Below are 21,932 nucleotides of genomic sequence, written 5' to 3' on the forward strand. Positions count from 1 at the left end.
TCCTCGACTTATGACCAGTTGGGGGGTCGCGGCATTAAAAAGGTTGAGAACCACTGCTTTAGACTTAGTTGTTTAAATGGGTTTTTTAGCTTTAGGACTTGTGTGGAAAACTTCACAACTTAGGTCACATTTATGCAGAAATATGATAAATGTAAAATGTTTCAAAAATTTTAAGTGCTGCTGTAATTGCTGTTGGCTGGAATATAACATTCTGCTCTTTTAATTAATATATTATTAGTTAACTTTTTAGTAAGCATGCTGTTGAAATAATGAGATTGAGGATTTCATCAATTTGATCAAAGGTTTGGCAATTAAGTTTGGGTGTCCCCATCTCCAGGAAACCATACGGCCTAAGTAGACAACCACTAGTCCAGGGGTTCCCAACCAGGAATGCTCGCACTCCCTGGGGGTGCAAGACGATATTCCAGGGGGGTGAGAAAACTTTGTTTTCAAAATTATAGTGTATACGCATAATACGTTGCCGTTATTTCGAACTTTTGTAAGGGGTGCAAGAATATATCAGCATTCTAGGGAATGCGGGGAATAGAAAAGGTTGGGATCCGCTAGTCCAGGGGTAGGCAACCTTGGCTCTTTTATGACTCGTGGCTCAGGAATTCTGGGAGCTGAAGTCCACGAGTCATAAAAGAGCCAAGGTTGCCTACCCCTGCGCTAGTCTAAAGAACCAGGGACCGACTATTATAGGCAGTATCAATAAAAGTAGTTTTATCCTTTGTGTAGAGATGATTTCATGGTCTGGCCTTGTTGTTGTTAATTGGGAAGTCGTGTCCGACCCATCGCGACCCCATGGACAACGTTCCTCCAGGTCTTCCTGTCCTCTACCATCTTCTGGAGTCCATTTAAGTTCTCACTTACTGCTTCAGTGACTCCATCCAGCCATCTCATTCTCTGTCGTCCCCTTCTTCTATTGCCCTCAATCTTTCCCAGCATTAGGCCCTTCTCCAGTGAGTCCTTCCTTCTCATTAGGTGGCCAAAGTATTTGAGTTTCAACGTCAGGATCTGGCCTTCTAAAGAGCAGTCGGGGTTGATCTCTTCTAGGACTGACCGGTTTGAACGCCTTACAGTCCAAGGGACTCGCAGGAGTCTTCTCCAGCACCATAGTTCAAAGGCCTCAATTCTTTTGCACTCAGCCTTTCTTATGGTCCAACTTTCACAGCCATACATTGCAACTGGGAAAACCATGGCCTGGACTATACGCACTTTTGTTGGCAGGGTGATGTCTCTGCTTTTTAGTATGCTGGGTCTGGCCTTAGGGAGCTGGTATTGGTCTTGCGAGTCTGATTGTGCTATATACATCATCTTTCTTATACTTCAGTGAATTAGATGGAGTCAGCCTGATCCGCTTTTGAATGTTATCTCTTTCTAGATTTAACATTTCAGTCCCTTTCCCCTAGCTAGGTAACAGGTTGTCATATTTCCATCAAGATGATTTCCTTACTCTCTACCATCGTATCTGCCTGACCATTTTGGGTTAAACTGTATAACAAGAATGATTCAACCCTCCCCTCCCATATCCAATCTTTTGAAATACTGTCTTATTTCACAAGAATTATGTAAAAGCAATCTTTACTAAAAGAAAAATCAATATTAGTTTAAATACTAGCATGGAAATAGTGATTAAAAAAAGGAAACGCAGAGCTGTTACAGAAGCAGCTGCTCATTTAAAAAAGAAAACACCTAACTGCAACTGCTACAAATGGGTTCTTTCACCCAAAATCCCAATAGACTGGCACTCTAATTTACAACATCACGAGATATTAAAAGGAAACAAGCCTGAAGCATGATCAAGGCTATTAAAAAAGAGTTCCTCAATTGCTATAAAAATAAAAGAAACTCAAGATTTATCACAACAGAAATTTAATGCAATATAAATTCCTTGTTAAGGCTTTCTACAAAAATCAGATTCTTTAAACTATCTTTCAATACCTGGATGTCCCCACAGATTTCTGGAGTTTCCAGTTATGGAGCAAAAGCTCTTTGGGGAGATGATAGACCTCTGTATGCATCAGCCCCCCATGAGGAGGTTGATTCCAAGTTTGTAGTTTATCTCACAGGACAGATATTGGGAATCTCTGAATCACGTATTTAAAATGATAGCAAAAAGCAAAACATAACCCTCAATAACAGTACTATTCTAGGTGTAACATCATTCCAGAGCATCTGAGTGTGACTCCAGATTATCTTGACATATTCATATAATTTTCTTGGCAATAGTGCAGAAGTGGGCTTTCTCCTTGCCGACTTCCAGTGTTTAACTTGCCAAATTGGCATCGTGGTGGTCTAAAATTTATACTCAATACCATGAGATTTCTTAGCCTTTCAAGACCAATGACCAAGGCCAGCTTGGTGATGCTACTTGAGGCCAAGTGAGATTAATGGCTAACTACAAAACATGCTGCATGAAATCACTTCTATCAGGAAGAAACAGATGATTGGAGTAGATTATACTTTAGCTCTACAAATTCTTCCATCTATTAAGCCCATGATTAGAGATTTGTTTCTGGCTCTTTTGAAGCTATAATTTTGGCTTATTAGAGATAGCGATTACATACAGGTAGGAAGTTTCCCCCCAAAGCTTGTGTTCTTACTGAAGGAGTTTGTACACTGCAACACACATGGGGAAGTAAGTTCTTGGACAGGACAAAGCTACTCAGGAGGCTCAGACTTGAAAACCAGGGACTGCCGAAAGGAAGGCAAATGGAAACACGTAACTCAGTGTTTCTCAACCTTGACAATTTTAAGGCATGTGGACTTCAACTCCCAGAATTCCACATGCCTTAAAATTGTCAAGGTTGAGAAACACTGACGTAACCCATTCTGAAATGTAACTGCTAAGAGTCATGACTGTTCTCATGGATATCTCAATTATGCAAATAGTAGAAAGAACAAAGAAGTCTTGTATCCCAAACTTTATTCTTATGAAAAAAAAAAAAATCTTGAAGTGAAGATTAATGCTTTGAGAAAAAATAAGTTATCCTTGAGTTCGTGATTTCAAGTGGAAAAGGAATTTAAAGTCAGATTTTCCTGATTAGTCCAAATTTAGACCCACCCGGTATTGGCTTTATCATCAGTTCTATTAAATAGAGGATGTGGGTCAAGAACAGTGAAAACATTAGGATGCAGGTCCCATTTCACCTGAACATGTGAAAAGCTCAAATGGAAGATAATCCTAAGTCTCTATTCAATACGCATATAAGCTTGAGATCTGAAGGGAAGTTGTATTTATCTATATAGTTCTCAGAATGATCCAGAACTCAACTAAGGCAGAAATCAGTTAACTTAAGCATAACTTAGTACAGCCTGAACAGATGCTGAACAGAAAAGTTGTACTGCTTCTTTCCACAATACCAGAATCCATTCTTCTTCCAGAAAAATTATGTTTGGAAAATTTCCAGATGAAATTCCAAAAGTGAGATCAATATATTCCAAAAGGAAAAAAGTATTTCTGGGATTTCATTAAATGAGTTTCATTAATCACTAGTCACTGGCTATATAGTGCCTGGGAATTCTGTAAGCTGTATCTCTAGTAAATCTAGAGAGCACAATTAGAAAGTCTGCTTTCAGATGTCCCTGATAAGGAGACCATAAATCCAGATGTTTATCACTTACCTGATGGATTTTTTTTAAATAGTTTGAAGATTTAACAGCATGTCGGCACCAGTGAGGCATAGTAGTTGAGATGTTGAATTAATAAGACCACCCAGGCTCAAGATCAATTCCATCCATGAAAGCTTCGTGGGCAACTTGGGGCCAATCATATTCTATAAGCCCAGCATATCTCATAATACTGGTGTTGAGAGGAAAACACTGAAGGGAGTGCTATGCCTTCAGCCCCCAAAGGAAAAGTGGGATATTGAGGGGTTTCCTACAGTGAAACTAGACTGATCTTCTTCTACAAGTATAAAAAGGGAGAGCCAAGAAACCAGCTGATCAATTATTTCAAATGCAGCTAGAATTCCGTCTCAGCAAGTCAACACTTACAACATTGATTCAATAAGTTTATTTTGTATTCCAAAATCTTCACAGAAAATTATGGAAGGCATCCTAACTATCAGCCACACGTTCCTGGGCCCGAAGGAAGCTAGCTTTCTTTTGAGCCACACGATCTTTCTTCTGAGCAAGAGACAATTTAGGACGGTTCCACCTGCAAAAAGATTTTGGGGTATGATTATTCTTGCTAATGTAGAGAACCTATCCGACATAAATGAATTTTTAAAAAAGAAAAGAACTGACACCATAAGCATCTTTAGCATTAATGGTCAGATAGTACACTACCGGAGAATAATTACCCATGTAATTGCACAAAGGCATCCAAACCAGCTCTTCTTCTAGTTGAAGATGACCTGTACCTTTGCCCATCCATACATGGTTGTCTATGCTCATTACATCCTTTTTAACATTCTCATCAACAAAGCCACATTTTATCATCTAATACAGCGGTTCTCAACCTTTGTGTGACGGCGACCCGCATGCGCGGCGGCACCCCGAGAGGGAAAAATTGCGGATCGCGTTGTTTGGTGACCCTCGTAAAATGGTCGTTCGACCCCAAATGGGGTCACGACCCATAGGTTGAGAACCGCTGATCTAATAGTTCACTGAACAGGAGTTCGGCTTAAGGACGCCTCCACCTGTGAAAACTTCTCTATCTACCGGTATTCTTAGGTTAAACAGATTAATATACTGGACTTTAAATGATCTTAGAACTAATAAGAATTAATCCCAATAAGCACATTCTAGAAGCTTGAGAGCTATTTTGATAATCCATTTCAAAACAGAATAGAAAATTATACAATTTTAGATCAAAAGGACTGATAATTAACACAAATTTGCTTCACGTTCTGAGGTTTGATACTGGAATAGTGATACTTATGTAATGGAACAATTATTTTCCTTTTGAAAATATCGTAAATGCCGGCGTATAAGACGACTTCCGCAAGCGCTGAAATCGGTGCCAAAGAGGGGGGTCGTCTTATACGCCGAGTCGTCTTATACGCCGGAAATACTGGTAGTTTCCGGCGTATAAGACGACGTTCTAGGAATGCAACCCAGCTATAAAGACGGGGGTCGTCTTATACGCCAGGTCGCCCAATACGCCGGCATATACGGTAAGTACAATGCAATCACACCGCATATGTTGTGCTTTATGGTAGTTGGGGAAAAAAATTGTTCATATTTGGACTACTGCTCATTATTTTGAGGGGTCTGTTCTTATATTCCAAGCAAAAGCAGAAATTCCAAGGCAAGCAGGCTGCACATAGCTTATAAACATAACTGTATGATAGAATGTGCAAAATGTTCCAGTTCTAGTGGCCCATGTCTGTAAGAAAAAGCCAAGGATGTGGTGGAGTTGATGGCCAAGGGGAGGTAAGAAAATGAAGAGGCTAGAAAGATTAAGGGTCAGACAGGGCAGCTAGATTGTATCAATTTCCAGCATAGCACAAGAAGAGATAACGAAAGGCAGATACTGGAAACTTTGGTGGGCAAGCCAGTACAGGTAGCCTGCAAGTTACAACCAAAATGGAGTCTATCACACAACTTGCGACAGTTGCGATGCAAATTGGTACATGACAGATCTGATTTTCCAACTTTTGCAGTGGTTGGTAAGTGAATCACTGCAGGCAAGTGAACAACACAGTAACTACGTGAACCAATGGGCGTGGTTTTGGAGAAAACCGGAAATGTTATTTTACAAAAAAAACCTGTATAATGCAATCGCAGGACACAACAGCTATAAATTTGACTCAGTTGCCAAGATGTGGTCACCTGACTGTGTGTGTGTGTGTGTGTGTGTGTGTGTGTGTGTGTGTGTGTGTGTGTGTACGTACGTGCACATTGGAATTTGAATCCAGGTTGTCAGTATCCCCTAAGTCAGGGGTAGGCAACCTTGGCTCTTTTATGACTCGTGGACTTCAACTCCCAGCATGGCTGGCTCAGGAATTCTGGGAGTTGAAGTCCACGAGTCATAAAAGAGCCAAGGTTGCTTACCCCTGCCCTAGGTAGGTCTACTGGAACTTCCAGCAGTGGCTTAGCGACCGATCATAATTTGAGAACTATCTATATACATGCTATGAAAAGAAAAGTGGTGTGCTAGTCTTCTCCTACTCACTCCTATAAGACCCCTCTGGGTATTCCTGGTTTTGGTTCTGAAGAACCACTGCCCAGCCAAAATGCATCACAGAACTCTCAAGACAACAGTGTTTTTTCCTGCCTGAAACTGAACATGTTCTGCGCACACCTCTAATTATTAAATCCAAGAATGAATGTTCATCAACATAGAAAGGTGTGCAAAAAAAGCAAAACAGGAGGGACTTGGCATGCTCCTGCGGTCTACTCAACAGAATACTATACTAAATAAGCAAGCAAGCTGAAGTTATTTGCTACAACATTAAAACACATTAAAACACAGGAACCTGAGTTTAAGCGTCATATTAAAATTGTATTCTGCTAGGGAAAAAAAACTAAACTCTTAACACAAAATAAAAATTATTCTGTTTTAGCATCCCCCAAATGAATAAATACCCTTCTCACCCTCACGGGTTCTATACATCTTCCTCCATCTCAGATCCTCTATCAGAGGTCTGCGAGTTGGGAGGGTTCTGCGCAAGATCTTAGCTCTTCCTAACACTGCACTCTTCTGGAGAGACCTCGGTCGTTCCTGGGATCTGTTGGATCCACTCTCCCAGTTTAGGGGGTCACAGCCCTCAGGGCTCTTATTACCACTGGGACAACTTTTGACATTTACTTGCCACATCCTCTCTAGTTCCTTCTTCGGTTCCTGGTACTTCTCCAGCTTCTCATAATCCTTCTTCCTGAACTCGCTGTCACTTGGCACCACTGTCTTTTGGTTGTTGTCTACTATCGCAATGTCCAGTTGACTGGTCAGTACGTGTCTGTCTGTCTATGGAAGTCCCATAAACTAACTTTCTTACTCTATACAAGCTCTTGCGGGATCCTCCATCTAAACATAGGAGGGTCTAGCTCATATTCTATACAGGTGATTCTGTACACAATGTCAGCTACTTGGTTGTGCTGTTGAATGTATGCTGTTCCTGCCTGCCATCTATACACCCTGCCAGTATGTGTTGAACTGTCTCTATGGTCTCTCTGCACAGTCTGTACCTTGCGTCCTGTCTAGTGTGGTAGACCCGCTTCTATGATCTAATGCTTAGTGCTTGTTCTACTATGATCAGGATCAGTGCTGTCCTTTAGTCCAGCACTGTTCTGTCCCAGCCTATGTGAGTCCTTGTTATGCTCACCAGGAGAAACCCCTCTTCCAACAAGCAGGCAGAAACCGCAAGAAAAAACACACGACCCCTTTTATTCTCACAGACCTGAGTCAATGTCCAAGGCAAACAAACACAATTCACAGAAACATGAGCAGCACTCCCACACCTTCCCTTTTATAATTCAGCCAAGGCGTGGCTTCCTAATGCCTCCCTAATGCCCCATTGCATTCTTCTGTCCTACTGGCTTCTCTTGCCTGCGCCTTCATGCATCCGGGATTTATCCCAACTGTTCTTCATCACTGTCCAACTCAGGCTCCCAGCACAGCTGTGTCTCAGCCTGAGCGCGAGTAGAGGGGCCAGGCTCCTTGTCCGATTTAAGTCTTGGAGCTCCTCAGAGCCTTCCTCTGATGTCACTCCAGGCCCCTCCTCCTCATCCTCTGATTCCTCAGACTCGGCTGCCGGGTCCACAGGCTGGCGAGGAATCACAATAAGCCCTTTCCAGACAGTAGTAGAATTTTCCCATATTCCCTTATATTTCTATATACAGTGTGTGTGTATTATTTCAATGTTTATACATTCCTTCACTAATATACAATTACATGTTTCCTATGGAACCCCTCTTAGGGGGAAAAAAGGTCATCTTACCTCTTCTTTTTAACTTCTCTCTTAGGTTTCTTTTCATGGGCAGGGTTTTCACGTATTGCAGCATGCGCTTTTCTATACATTTCTTCCATCTGTGGCAACATATTTAATCGTTAATTCATACTTACTACATATTTAGTACGTATTAGTCTTCGGGGGGGGGAAACCAAACAGGAGAAGGGAGCATTACAATAAAGTCATATGGAGTCCTTCCCTATCTACAACCCCAAAATCAATTATACCACAAATGCACACTAAAGAAGGATCTGCAAAATGGTTCATGCACGTCACAACTGGTTTCAAGTGGCCTATATCCGAACCGAAACATTCGCGTTTTATCCATGCGGGGACCAAAAATGGAGCTGTTTTATGCCCGATAAAAACCAAACTGTGATTTTTCTAGGCAGCAAAATTATTTTGAGGGAAGAGGGAATTAACAGTAAGAAAAGCCAAAAAGCCAACAGCTACTGGAGTACTTCAGGGAAAGATAGAGGGAAACCTTCCAACAGCAGAAAGCAAGGCAGTAGATGTGCCAACAATCTTGCACACATTGCAAACAAGCAAGCAGGTAAGCAGCCACACTGATGAGGTGCATTTGTCAATGTTATATATGGACAAGATACCTATTGAACAAGCCATGCTCAAGAGTGCATGTAACCATGCAGCAATGACATCAGGTCCAAATTTTGGTGACCTACAAGTTTGCTTTAGCAATTCCTTAACTACAATGAAATGGTTTGTTGCTAAGCAGTAATTCAAGGACTTTATGATGTATTACCATGTCAGGTGTTACATTGTTCTTGATATACTGAGAGAACTGTTTTTTATAAGCATCTTCGTCTTCTTCCATCAGGTATCGCATGTAATCTGCAACGTTTTGGCCCATGATATGCTTGCGGTGGACTTCTGCATTGAATTCTTTGCTCTCTGAGTCATAACCAGGGAAACGCTTGGTACTATGAAACAAAGAGCTAAGCATTATACACTCTGGGAGCAAACTGTATAAGGTGTGGAGCATACATTGTGAGATTCCAAAAATCTGTTTTTTTGGGGGAGTGGGAGTCAGATCCAAGAGTTTCAGCCACCATCAGTCCCGTCTTGAAACACCAAGATCAATCATACACACACCAAGGACCAACTACAGAGTGTTCAGTCAGTGGGATATCATCACACAGTAGCCAGTTAAAAGCAAAACAAAAGATGGGATGATTATAGAACGCCACAATGATCCTAATTTTACTAATCTTTTCATTCACAAAACCTACTAAAGTGAAAAGAGAATCAGATTTTTGGGCATCCAGTTTGTGTAAGAGTTTAGTGGTGAATTGCATACGGCAAATATAGTAGCAGCCAAAATTGTGGAAACCTTTTGGGAAAAGTGTATTTTTGAGGTTTGATGGCTAATAACATTTTTTTTGTAGTACCATAAAATTATGTATCAAAGGAAAGATAATTTAATCAAGAATGTATTGCAAAAAGTTTGTTCAATTATCTGTACTGTATTCTATGAAAAGTTATAGCCAATTAACCAGAAAAAGAAAGCACAACTTGCTTAGGTTGATATCAGGTAGCTTTCCTTCATCTGACTGTAGCCAATGAGCATGAGTGTTTAGAGAGCCAATCAGGTGTCATCTTGTTTTGGCAATGAGCCAATCAGATCACAGTAGGATTCAGTTATTGATGTCTTGTATTGAAGCTGAGAGGACATTTGTCAGTGTATTATGTGATCGCTATCAGATTGGTTGGGGTTTTTTTGTGTTCTTTCATTTAGTGAGCTTCTAAAACGGTGTTTCTCAACCTTGACAATTTTAAGGCATGTGGACTTCAACTCCCAGAATTCCACAGCCAGCAATGCTGGCTGTGGAATTCTGGGAGTTGAAGTCCACATGCCTTAAAATTGTCAAGGTTGAGAAACACTGTTCTAAAATTTAATAAAATTAAAGTAATGGTGCAAAGAGTTGACTGGTTGCCCAGAAAGCGATGTAAAATAGTATTAGTAAGTGAACAAGGCTACAGTTATAAAGAAATTAGAAGAAAAACTGGTGGAAACTTAACCAACGGTGGCATTTCTAATGTACACTTTTTCCAAAATTTTGGCCACTACTGTAAGTACCGGTTCCACTATAGAGAATAAAGTGTTGTCAATGGCAACAGGCAGCCAGTTTGGTGTTGTGGTCAAATCAACAGATTAGAAACTGGGAGATTCTGAATTCTAGTCCACTTTAGGCATGAAAGCCAACCAAGTGATTTTGAGCCAGTAACCTTCTTGGCTCACCTCACCTCATGGGGCTGTTGTGATGGGGGGGGGGAGGAAGGAGGAGGTTCACCACCTTGAGTTATTTATAAAGATAATAAAGGTGGATAAAAAAAATGGATATATATTTAGATTAAAAAAACACTATAACCCCCAACAGAATACTAAGTGACCTCAGCCAGAGTTCTATCCTCAAGAAAATGAGTATATTCCAAACTTATAAAAAAAAAGGGGGGGGGGAGCCATACAACTTAATGGCTGCCTGAGGGTGAACTGAATTCAGAAGGAAAGAAGTTACCTGTGTGGAATGGAAAGACCACCATCCACAGCTCCTTTCAGAGCACCAAAGACTTTGTTCCCCGTAGTCGTCCGAGCGAGACCAGCATCCAGATAACAAGTAAAGGCACCAGGCTGTCCATCCACACTTTCCACATTGTATTCATCACCAGTCACTTCAACTTGGCCTTCATAGATCTTATCGAGACCAAATTTATTCAAAAGCTGCAAACAACGGCATGTGTTAAGTTTTCCTTGCCAAAAAAGTTCACGCTTCATTTATACAGTGATGTGCAATAATGCTTGCCACCCCACAGGAATGAAATCAACACACCCTGTAAAGCTGAAAAAAAAATTAGATACAATGTTTTTTAAGGAGCAACAATGAAAGCTTGATTTATAACAATTTATTGGATTCTGCTACAGCAGATTTCAAAAGCACTGGATCATGTTTCCTCAGTGATTTACCTCGTTTGAATAATAACCTAATCATGCCATTTGTAAAAGAGGCATCATGATGACACTTATCACAGATAATCTACATTGCCAGGATGATGTACTTTCATAACAAACAGTTCAGAATACTATTATAATTCTACTCTCCCCAAGTAGTCCTTTAAAACAAGGTTTCTCTATAATTATGTCCTTGAGTTGGTTCTCATTAAGCCATGTCATTTTTGCTCATTTTTCAGATTTTTAATTTATTATATTTATATATTACCACTCTATCAAGATTCCAGGAAGTTCAAAATGTAAATTACAATAAAATGCTATAAAACAGAGGTCTCCAACTTTTCCAGGCTCATGGCCTGGAGGAAAGAGAGCAGGTTCCAAATTGGTACGCATGCACACAGGCAAACAGCGCCACGCATGCGTGGCACTAGAAGCCCTGTTTGCCCATGTACACACCCACCTGGTGCTAGCGGCCCTGTTCGCCCATGCGCAAATGGACTATGCACACCTACCCGGGGCTAGCAGCCCCATTCACGCCCGTGTGCATGTGCAAACGGGGCTGCAGGCTCTAGCGTGAGTGGTGGGGAGTGTGCGCGCACCAGCCAGCCATTCCTGCGGCCCGCTGGCCAAGAGGCCGCAGCCCGCTGGTGGGCTATAGCCCATAGGTTGGGGACCCCTGCTCTAAAATATAGAACACAAAAACATACACATTAAATCCCTATTTTATCAACAAAATTCCCAACAGAAAAAGGCAGCACAACATTACTTCAACAGCTCACCTGAACAATGTTCTAATTGACTTGGGAAAGGCCAATAAAGAATCCAAGCACACCTGTTACAAGCTCCCCCACCTTTTCTGTACACTATGGGGTGCAATAACACCGAATAAAACTGGAAAAAATCTATATGGTGCTACAAAAAAGGAGAGACAGATCCCCTTTAACACCCAAGCTTAAATCTCTGTAGCTATTTAACTTAAACTCCATAATTTAATGCCTTTTATAAAAATTGCTAATTTAACACATTATTTTCACTGAACCTGAGGGACTAACACAAAAAAGCTATGTGCCTATTGGTTATTAATTTGTAATTCATTCCCATATTGTAATATCAATGACTGCAGATCTTCCATATGATAAGAAGGCACGAATAACAACTTTCAAAGAGATACATACCCTGCGGGCCATCAGCAAGCCCGTGCAATAAGCAGCAGCATAGTTGGTCAAGCCTACTTTCACACCATACTTTGGCAGCTCGTGAGCGTATGCAGCACAGACAATCATGTCGCCTTCAATTCTGGCATATGCAATCTAAAAAAGGGAACACTGATCTCAAATCCATTCATTGCAATTGTCTTATGCAGCAAATGCTCCCAAACTGAGTCTCCTTAATCTAGGAAATAGATCCATGAGTCAAGCCAGTATCTGAAAGTCCCCCATGTATATATCCAAACGTGGTTTCCCAGGTTTGCAGAAGTTCCCAGTTAGTTTACTATGTAAAACAGGAATCCAGGAATGGCATATTCCTTTATGATCTGTTTTCACCTCTGGCATCTTATAAGGTCTATTTCTCTTTTTGACAGTCCTTTTCCACATTCGCCCACTTCTTCCATGCTCAACTGCAAGAAGACTGAATTTAGGTCAAAGGCTACATGTTTCTTTCTCTAAGCATAATTACTGGTGAAATATTTAAAAAATTACTTATTTTACTATATTTAGCTGTTGCCTAATTCCAAAACTCTTGGCAGCTCACAACTTAAAATGAATACTATAAAAATTATGTGATACAGCATTAATAAATTGGACAATATCTATCAAAAACGACACTGTATTAATAAGGGAGCCACATCCATTCTACCCACATCCAGGGTTTCAAGACCTTTCAGAATTATCATCAGAGTGAGAACCACAGAAATCTCTGAAGGGGGTCTCATACTTAGAAGGCAAGCCATGCAACAGAGAAGGCACGCTTCCCAGGTCACAAGAGACATCACTGTTAAATCATTGGGACCAAGTATAGGAATTATGAGTCCAAAAGAATCCCAAGATTGCACACACTGATTTGAAAGGGGAAGTGCAATTCATTGTTTTATAAAGCAACGTAATTAATCTTGATTTAACATAATGTAAAGCATCAAACGAAGTTCTGAATAATACAGGTATAACTTTCTTCTAAAGCAGGGGTGTCAAACTGCCGGCCCATGGGCCGGACGCTGCGCCCACCCCACTGCCAGCAATGGCAAAACCATCCTGATACGTTGCGCGATGTCACGTGACATCGCAAGTTTGACATGTCTGTTCTAAAGGAAAAGCATTATTAAAAGCATGAACTACTCTAGTTTCAGAATATAATTTCAGTCTAAAAAAATCAGTATGTTGGAGAAAAAGCCTAGATCAGGGGTAGGCAACCTTGGCTCTTTTATGACTCGTGGACTTCAACTCCCAGAATTCTTGAGCCAGCATGGCTCAGCATGGAAACCTCTCCCTTTCTCCTCAGCATGGCTAGCTCAGGAATTCTGGGTGTTGAAGTCCACAAGTCATAAATGACCAAGGCTGCCTATCCCTGGCCTAGATAAACATGCTCATAAGGATGCTATGCATTATAAAATATCTATACAAAATCACTATATAACAGCCAAAATCAAAAGATGCCCTTACCTGGCAAATGATATCTCTGTTAGTGACACGTACAATCATCCTGTATTTAGGAGTGTTGTACTTGTTTTTATCTTGAATCACCAAGCGCTTACGAGCATAGTAATCAGTCTTTCCCTCTGAATAAGGAAAAAAAAAACAGATCAAATAGATTTAGGATTTTCCTCTTTATGCCATGATCCGTTCAATGTACTGAAGATGTGTAAAAGAAGCAAAACAGACCTCTCCTTCTTCGGAACTTGACTTGGTACCTCTTAAAGTAGGCCTTATTCTTGACAACTTTGACAAAACCCTTGAATAAATGGATAAAAAAAGTTAGAACATTTATATGTCAATTTATCAAATGAAAGGGGGGGGAAGCTTAGAAGAATTAATGAAACATGTAATTTTTCATGTTTGTTTTATGCTGGTCTATGACAGAGAAAAAGATTCGAGAACCAAGAAGTTGAAAATAAAGAATAAGGTGCAAAATGGAAAACAGTACTGGAAAACTCATTCTGGCAGTAGAGATGCTTACAGAATTCTACCTTAATTACCTGTGAAAACACTGAAAATCATCAGAAGCACTGACAACCTATATAGGAAAGTACTCAATTTTTTTTCCATTACTACCCATCTATAATCAACAAATTACATATGATGAATTTAGTTTTTATTTATATTTCCCAAATTACATACTATCCATCTACCCTTGTCTCATAAAAATGTCTGCGGCTGGAAAAAAGTCAATAGTGAACTAAATTCTAAAAAAACAGCAACCATACCTATTGAATCAAGAAAAAAAATCACCTATTTCCTTTTGCTGATGAAATGGGTTCAGTCTTCTGCCTTTCCAAAGTAAATAATCCTGTAACATGACATCCTAGTCTGCTAGGACCAACTAGGACTCCTTTTCATTTGAAAATATGCTCCTCCAGAAACTATTCCTGGATATATTTGGCGCTAATCAGCCCTATAAAACAATTATGTATTTTTTACACAAAAAAACAAGAATGTCAGAGCAATACAGCAGCTTTATTTAGCTTGACAGACTGCCAGACCAATGCTTTCACTCTACATTATTTAAAGTCTTTTTTAAAAAAATTAAACCTGTTGCTGTTTCTCACAATTAGAGGTTTATCCATTCAGTGGAAAAATATAATACATGAAGCAACCCTGAACCAGTCTTATGTGCTGTTGTTGTTGTTAATTGCGAAGTCATGTCCAACCCATCGCGACCCCATGGACAACGTTCCTCCAGGTCTTCCTGTCCTCTACCATCTTCTGGAGTCCATTTAAGTTCACACCTACTGCTTCAGTGACTCCATCCAGCCATCTCATTCTCTGTCGTCCCCTTCTTCTATTGCCCTCAATCTTTCCCAGCATTAGGCCCTTCTCAGTGAGTCCTTCCTTCTCATTAGGTGGCCAAAGTACTTGAGTTTCAACTTCAGGATCTGGCCTTCTAAAGAGCAGTCGGGGTTGATCTCTTCTAGGAGTGACCGGTTTGAACGCCTTGCAGTCCAAGGGACTCGCAGGAGTCTTCTCCAGCACCATAGTTCAAAGGCCTCAATTCTTCGGCGCTCAGCCTTTCTTATGGTCCAACTTTCACAGCCATACATTGCAACTGGGAAAACCCATGGCCTGGATACACACATCCAGACACAGCAAACGTCAAGGAAGCTTAGACACGCTTAGAAAAAAAGGACATATCTAGGAGAAGGCTCATAATTAGGACTTCTCTGCAAAACCATCAAATGACACCAAGTTGGCTCCCCTGTTGTTTCTCATTCATTCCACAGGCCCAAATCCTGCAGGGATCGCAGTTCTCTCCTTAAGCCAAGCCCAGTTCCATGTGTGTACGGACATACCTAGGAAGCCTTTCATACATTCAAGAGCTTCAGTCTAAACTACCCTCCATTTCCCAGAGAGAGAGAGAGCTAATGAAAAAGGGTTGCTTGGGGCCTCTTCAGTCGGAATGGAAACAGGAGAAGCAAAACGGGAGAACGTGAGAAAAGCAGACTCGGGAGACAATCTGAAGGAAGCTCAGGGAGGCCGCAGCTCTCCCATCAGCAGCAACTTAAAACACAGCGAGAGCAGCCATTCCAGCCACGCTGGAACTTGCTTCCGCGGCTGGGCCCACCGCTGCCTAATCGGAATCCATCCAGGCAGCAGGAGACACACAAGAAGCTCCCCGAGCTCGGGAATGCAAAGCCGGTCCCGCCCTCCCCACCACGGCTCGTTTGGGCCCGGTACTGACCATGATTGCCGGTTGTATCCCGTTTTGTTTTAGGCCGAGGGCCACCTAACGAAACGTCCGCAACCCGTAATGCTGCGAAAAAAGGCCGAGTTTAGGACGCAGGCGCGGCACGTGACCAGGAAGACGAGGGAGTTCGCCTCAAGAGGAACCATTCGAGAAAAGAATGCTGCCCTCTGGAGGATTGGAGGAGGGATGCTTGCTCCGGTTCCCCGCTCTCTTCCCTGCGACACTGGCGCTTACGTCGGTTCAGCTCCTCAGAGTAAGTACACTTTATCCATAGCTGCTGTTATGACATCATTGTAGCAAAACTTCCGTTGACAACTCATAGCATTTCAGTCTGGTCCTGTCTGGATTCGTGCAGCGAACATTTTAGAGCAGAGTTTTTCAAACTTGGCGGCTTTTAAGACATGCGGGCTTCAACTCTTCATAGTAGCTAGAGAATTCTGGGAATTGAAGTCCACACGTCTTAAAGTTGCCAAGTTTTGAGAAACACTGATTTAGAGCAACCTTCCACAACTGATGCTCAGAAGCTGTGCTGGACCCCCCCACATACTGTCAAATCGAAATAGTCCACACACTGAGAACCAGGAGTTGGGCTCCCTCAATGAGACACACCCATAGTTGTAATTCACCATTGTTGTTTCAACTTCTCCATATAGTTGGCAGCTCAGGGATTCCCTGAGAGTCTCCCCTGCAAATATTAGCCAATCCTAGCCCTGCTTCTCAGCATTCACCCGCTAAGTATTACTGAATATTGCAGAATTTAACCAACGTATCTGGATGGTAATGGTGGAAAATGCTCTTGCAGATTTTTCATTTGTGTTAAATCTATATGGCAGTGATGGTGAACTTTTTACAGGCCGAGTGCCCAAACTGCAACCCCAAACCCACTTATTTATCACCGGGTGCCAGGTGGGCGTGGCCCACTGGGTGGGCATGAATATGATGGTCATGGCAGACTGGGTTGGTGTGGCCAAGGTGGGCGTGGTCACCTCAATGTTGCTTGTGTGGAGGGATGCCTGTGGGGGCTGGGCAGGATTGGGGGAGATCCAGGGTGTCTCTGACAGGTGGGGCGGTGGGCAGGAGGCTCATCCTGTGGGGGAAGGCGAGGCAGGGCGGGGGCGGCTTCTGCCTGACACCATCGGCCCTGATACACAGAGGCCAGTGACTGCATGGGGGCCGACAGTGTCCATGAGCAGCAACAGCCTGCCAGCCCCTCGACCAGCGCACTCTGGGGCTCCACAGCCCTCCTCCAGAAGTTCAGAGAAGCTGCCTCTGAGCTGGACAGCCGGCCGACAGTTGAGGAGGCAATGCAGTGGGTCGTGCCCACGAAAAGGAGAGTATGCGAGGCCAGGAGGGAATGGGACGAGGGGGAGGGAAATCAGCCATGCTGGGATGCATCTGGCCAAATGGGACCTTGGTGAGTTAGTGGGCATCTGGTTGAAGAGGGACAGTTGTCATCTCCGGGACATGGTGCGCGTGCCCATAGAGAGGGCTCTGAGTGCCACCTCTGGCACGCGTGCCATAGGTTTGCCACCACTGCTATATGGCATTTAAATAAATTTAACATGTTGACAAGCAGTTAATGGATTGCTTATGCATCCTCAAGTTAATACTGACTCTTAGTTACTACCTAAACAGATTTTCTCTTGGATGCTCACTCCTCAACCTGTCTCTTCAGGTCTTCCAATGGTGCCCCAATCCCCACTGTAAGTCCATACATTTTGGTGCTGGTCTTTCTCTTTTCTTCTTTCCTTTTTCCTTTTCCAGCATTAAAAACTTCTTAAGGCAGCTTGGTCTTCACATAATGTTTCCAAAATATATTATAATTGGAGCTTGATCACTTGTACCTCCAATGAGACCTCTTTTTATTTATTTTATTTGTTCTTGCTATTTGTTTCTTTTCTTGGCTACCAATCCTTTGTGTTTTCCAAATCATCAACATCTACTAAGAATAGAAATAAGTTTAGCTAGTATACATACTGTCATATGAATTTACCTATCCTGAAAAATATTAAATTTCAATTCCACAGTGTCCAAGTGGGCATGCTGACTGGAAGTTATGAGAACTTAAATCATTTACAACAGGAGCTAAATAGAGTAGTGAATGCATAACACTTTCCCTGGTGTAGAAACAATATAGTTTCAGCAGTTTTAAACAGAAGATGAATACTACATGAGTCAGAAATATGTTTTGCATTCAAATATCTTTGGGTCATTTTCCACTTTCACTAGAATTATGAAGCCTGAGAAGATGATTCCAACAAGATTACTCCTGGTGAGGCCACAATAACCCTGATCCAGCCCAAAATAAATAGGATCTTATGCTTAGAATCAATCTTATCTACTATAACAGGGGTAGGCAACCTTGGCTCTTTTATGACTCGTGGACTTCAACTCTCAGAATTCCTGAGCCAGCATGGTGTATACCTATAAGGTGTATACAGAATACATGTCAATCAGTCACAACATTATAACAATACCATACTTCATTTAGTTTTATTGAAACAGTATTTCCATTAGCTACAATGCTTACACGTACACTGTAATCTATTAAACTCAATCTATATACAGAAAATCCTCAGTTTATGACCAGTTGCTCAGCAGTCCTCCCCAGAGCTACTTAATGACCCAATTTTGAACTTCCGACAGCTATCCCACTTTCAGTTTCTGGCAAAAAAAAATATCCATTAAGTGTAATAGGTTCACTTAACAATCGCCACAAAAAAAGGTCATCAAATCGGGTGCAGTGGTATGGTGACCTGCTTAATGACTGGCACAACTTATGATTGTAATTCCTGGCTCAATTACAGTAGTACAGACATGTCAAACTCGCAACATCACATGACGTCGCGCAACGTATCGGGAGAGTTTTGCCATTGCTGGCAATGGGGTGGGTGCGGCTTCCGCATGATGCATCCGGCCCATGGGCCGGCAGTTTGACACCCGTGCAGTACTAAGTTGAGCACTCCCTGTAATGCCAATTACAAGATAGGAAACAGCCATTATTTGTTTGAGATATTTAGAAATATTTCAGAAGTTTCTCTTTCTTCACAAGAGAAATTTTCAAATACTGTTTCCTGTTCAAACATATACACTCCTCTAAAGTTTCAGTTCAAATCAAAATGTGCAAAATGTCACTGGGATCACCTGTAGATAATCCTCGAGTTAAGAGCGGCCAACAACGCGTACTTACAAATTGATTGCAGTAAAGCCTATTACATTAAAATTTTCAGTGAAATACAATGGTTTGTAATAATGAACATACATACTACTTTGTGGCATTCATGAAACATTGCGCTGCTTCAGTTTCTTGGCCTGAGGAAGGAGAAACACCGTTCGCCATTATAAATCAGATCATGTTACTATTAATAATGTATTGCGTGTGGAACTTTGTGTTTGGCTTAATTTTTTCTCTTATTTACCTTGTAATCGTGCCTTTGAACTGTAAAACAGATGCAAGTCCTGATGCATCAAAGGAAACAAAAAAGATCACAACTGAAAAGAAGTAGAAATAATGAAGCGATCAGAAAGAAAGGATCTAAATGTAGACCAAACTTACGACCAAAATGTCTGTTGCTAAGTCAGACATTTGTTAAGTGAGTTTTACCCCTTTTTATGAGTTCTTAAGTGAATCACTGCAGATGTTAAGTTAGTAACCTGGTTATTAAGTCAGTCTGGCTCTCCCATTGACTTTGCTTGTCAAAAGGTCACCAAAGGTGATCACATGGCCCTGAAACATTGCAACCGTCATAAATACGAGTCAGTTGCAAAGAGTCTGAAATTTTGATCACATGACCATGGGGATGCTGCAACAGACATAAGTGTGAAAAATGGTCATAAGTCACTTTTTTCAGTGCCTTTATAACCTTCAAATGGTCACTAAACGAATTGTTGTAAGTCAAGGACTATCTGTAATCTATAATCAGTCAGCTCTTGAACCTGGAAGTTGCAGTTTCTACTATTTTTCAGGGATATATTTTGAAAACACTTGCTCTGAACTATGATTTCCTTAGAAATGTGGGGTAAGAAGGCCTCTTTAGATGCTTTCTGGTTTGTTGAATAGGAATCTCTGCATCTAAGTGAGGCATATGTACAGGTGTTTCCATTATCACGTCATACGGTATACATAGCTGAGTAATTTCATATATATGCATTATGTGTCTGAAATTCATTTATCAATTACTGTATATTTAGCACCTTCAAATATTGATAATTCTCAGCTTGGTAAACACTACTATTTTTCTGGATGTCATTAAGTGGTTTTGTCTGGACAGTCATGTTCTTTTAAATGATGTATAATTTTAAATATTGTAAGTTATCCAGAGTCTTTTTAGCAGTTGAGCGACCTCAAAATAAACGAAATAAATGTAGTGAAGCAAAAGTTGCAGTACATTAATAGTGAATACCACAAAAATTGGGCTAGCAGAGTCGAAAGAGAAGAGAGGCCATAAAACTTTAATAAGTGCAATAATAATGATTTTAAAAAGAATTTTAAAAGGCAAAACTCTAAAATATGTAGCTTTGTCCAATTAAAAAACAAACCTGTTATGCACAAAAGCAATAAATCTTTTCAATGCTCAGCTAATTAAATCTAATTATGTTCCATGCACAAGGCCAAGATTTAGTTTACACAAAACATCTAGTTTATTAGCTATATTTTGCTAATTACCCAGAATTGGCTGAATTTCCCAAATACTGTAAATTAGGTCTATTATATCTAGATTGTAATGATCAGTGAATGGAAGCTAAGAGACACAGGAAATCCTTTGCTGCCACCTAATCATTATCTGGATTTTTGCAGCCCAGAAATGTTCATTTCTCCTAAATGTTACATGGCAAATATCTGTTAATAAAATAACTCTTAATAGTAGGAAGCTGTAAAAATATATAATAGTGTTGTTATCAAGCTGTGTATTGCTTTACAGGTAATAAAAACATTTATATCCTCCTCCTTGCTGTTTCCATACTCAAGCTGCACTAATCATTTATATATCAGCCAATTGCCTAGTGATGAAATAGTATTATTAGAACTTTTTTAAATAATCAAAACAACTTTGGCTTCAGTAGAATTACGATAAGGAAAATAAGTGTACTATATACTGTTGCTTTGTGTCTTATGTAACTTTTTAATTTGCATCTCAATCTGCATTTTTCTTGATATTCAGGTTAAGTAGTAATCCATAAAACTGATTAAAACAATTTTGCAATGCAGCAAATATGCACCATAATTATAGCATGGCTGCCAACGACATCAGAAATGCTTCCAAGTTACTCATTTGTCTTTAAAGAAAGTAATTGACAAAGGCTCCTTTTATAGATTATCTTAAGCAATAATGTGGTTTAGTCACACAGTTATGACTCACGAAAGAGCCCAAATTTTCTGTTGCTAAGCAAGCAGCTGTTAAATAAGTTTTGCCGCATTTTGTGACATTTTAATGTCAGAGCTGCAGTTGTAAAGTGAATCATGCGGTCGTTAAGCGAATCTAGATTTCCTCATTGACTTGGCTTGTTGGAAGCCAGCCAGAAAGGTTACAAATGGTGATCACATAACTCCAGGACAGCACAACAGTCCTAAATACGTGTCAGTTGCCAAACACCCACATTTTGATTATCTGACAATGGGGAATGACATTAACAGTTGGAAATGTGAAAACAAGTCATAAGCCAATTTTTTTCAGTGCTGTTGTAACTTTGAACACCCACTAAACAAATGGCTGTAAGCCAAGGATTACCTATACTTATGGCCTGTTCATCTTGATTTAAATTGTGTGTGAGTGCAGTCTAAGATTAAAAACTAAAGTATGTTTATATTTTTGTAACACTGTAAACCATACACCACATTTTACAAAGCAATCCTGCCACGTCAAAACCAAACAAACCACACTATGTTGTAGCATATGCTGTAAGGAGATTACATAAAGACATTACATGAGTTGATACAATAGATCCAGTTGCAAAGCACATCCGTTGGGAGAAAATGCAGTACATAGGAAATGTATATAGTAAAATAAGCCAGAGAGTCAAGAATGAATGGGTGATGAATGAACGTGAATTTTAATAGTAGTCTTTGATTTATGACCATAATTGGGATTGGAGTTTTTGTTGGTAAGGGATGCAGTTGTCAAATGGGTCATTACATGATCGGACCCTATTTTTAAACAATTTCTACT

At 40.7% G+C, this 21,932-nt stretch overlaps 1 protein-coding gene and 1 non-coding gene across 2 annotated transcripts; both read right to left on the reverse strand.

The window, feature by feature from the left end:
* Positions 1 to 4,003: 4,003 nt before the first annotated feature.
* On the reverse strand, positions 4,004 to 15,905 carry RPL5 (ribosomal protein L5). The gene is made up of 8 exons (XM_039352285.1): positions 15,760 to 15,905; positions 13,746 to 13,815; positions 13,527 to 13,642; positions 12,045 to 12,179; positions 10,439 to 10,641; positions 8,665 to 8,842; positions 7,890 to 7,978; positions 4,004 to 4,162 (listed from the first exon to the last, which is right to left on the reverse strand). The coding sequence occupies exons 1-8, from the start codon at positions 15,760 to 15,762 to the stop codon at positions 4,063 to 4,065; spliced, it is 894 nt and encodes a 297-aa protein (XP_039208219.1). The 5' UTR covers positions 15,763 to 15,905; the 3' UTR covers positions 4,004 to 4,062.
* LOC120312066 lies at positions 8,967 to 9,062 on the reverse strand. The gene has a single exon (XR_005557781.1). It is a non-coding gene; the product is annotated as a small nucleolar RNA SNORD21 (small nucleolar RNA).
* Positions 15,906 to 21,932: the final 6,027 nt, after the last annotated feature.

Source organism: Crotalus tigris, unplaced genomic scaffold (assembly GCF_016545835.1).
Source record: "Crotalus tigris isolate CLP2741 ecotype Arizona unplaced genomic scaffold, ASM1654583v1 scf7180000018419.1029430, whole genome shotgun sequence".
NCBI classification, from domain to species: Eukaryota; Metazoa; Chordata; class Lepidosauria; order Squamata; family Viperidae; genus Crotalus; species Crotalus tigris.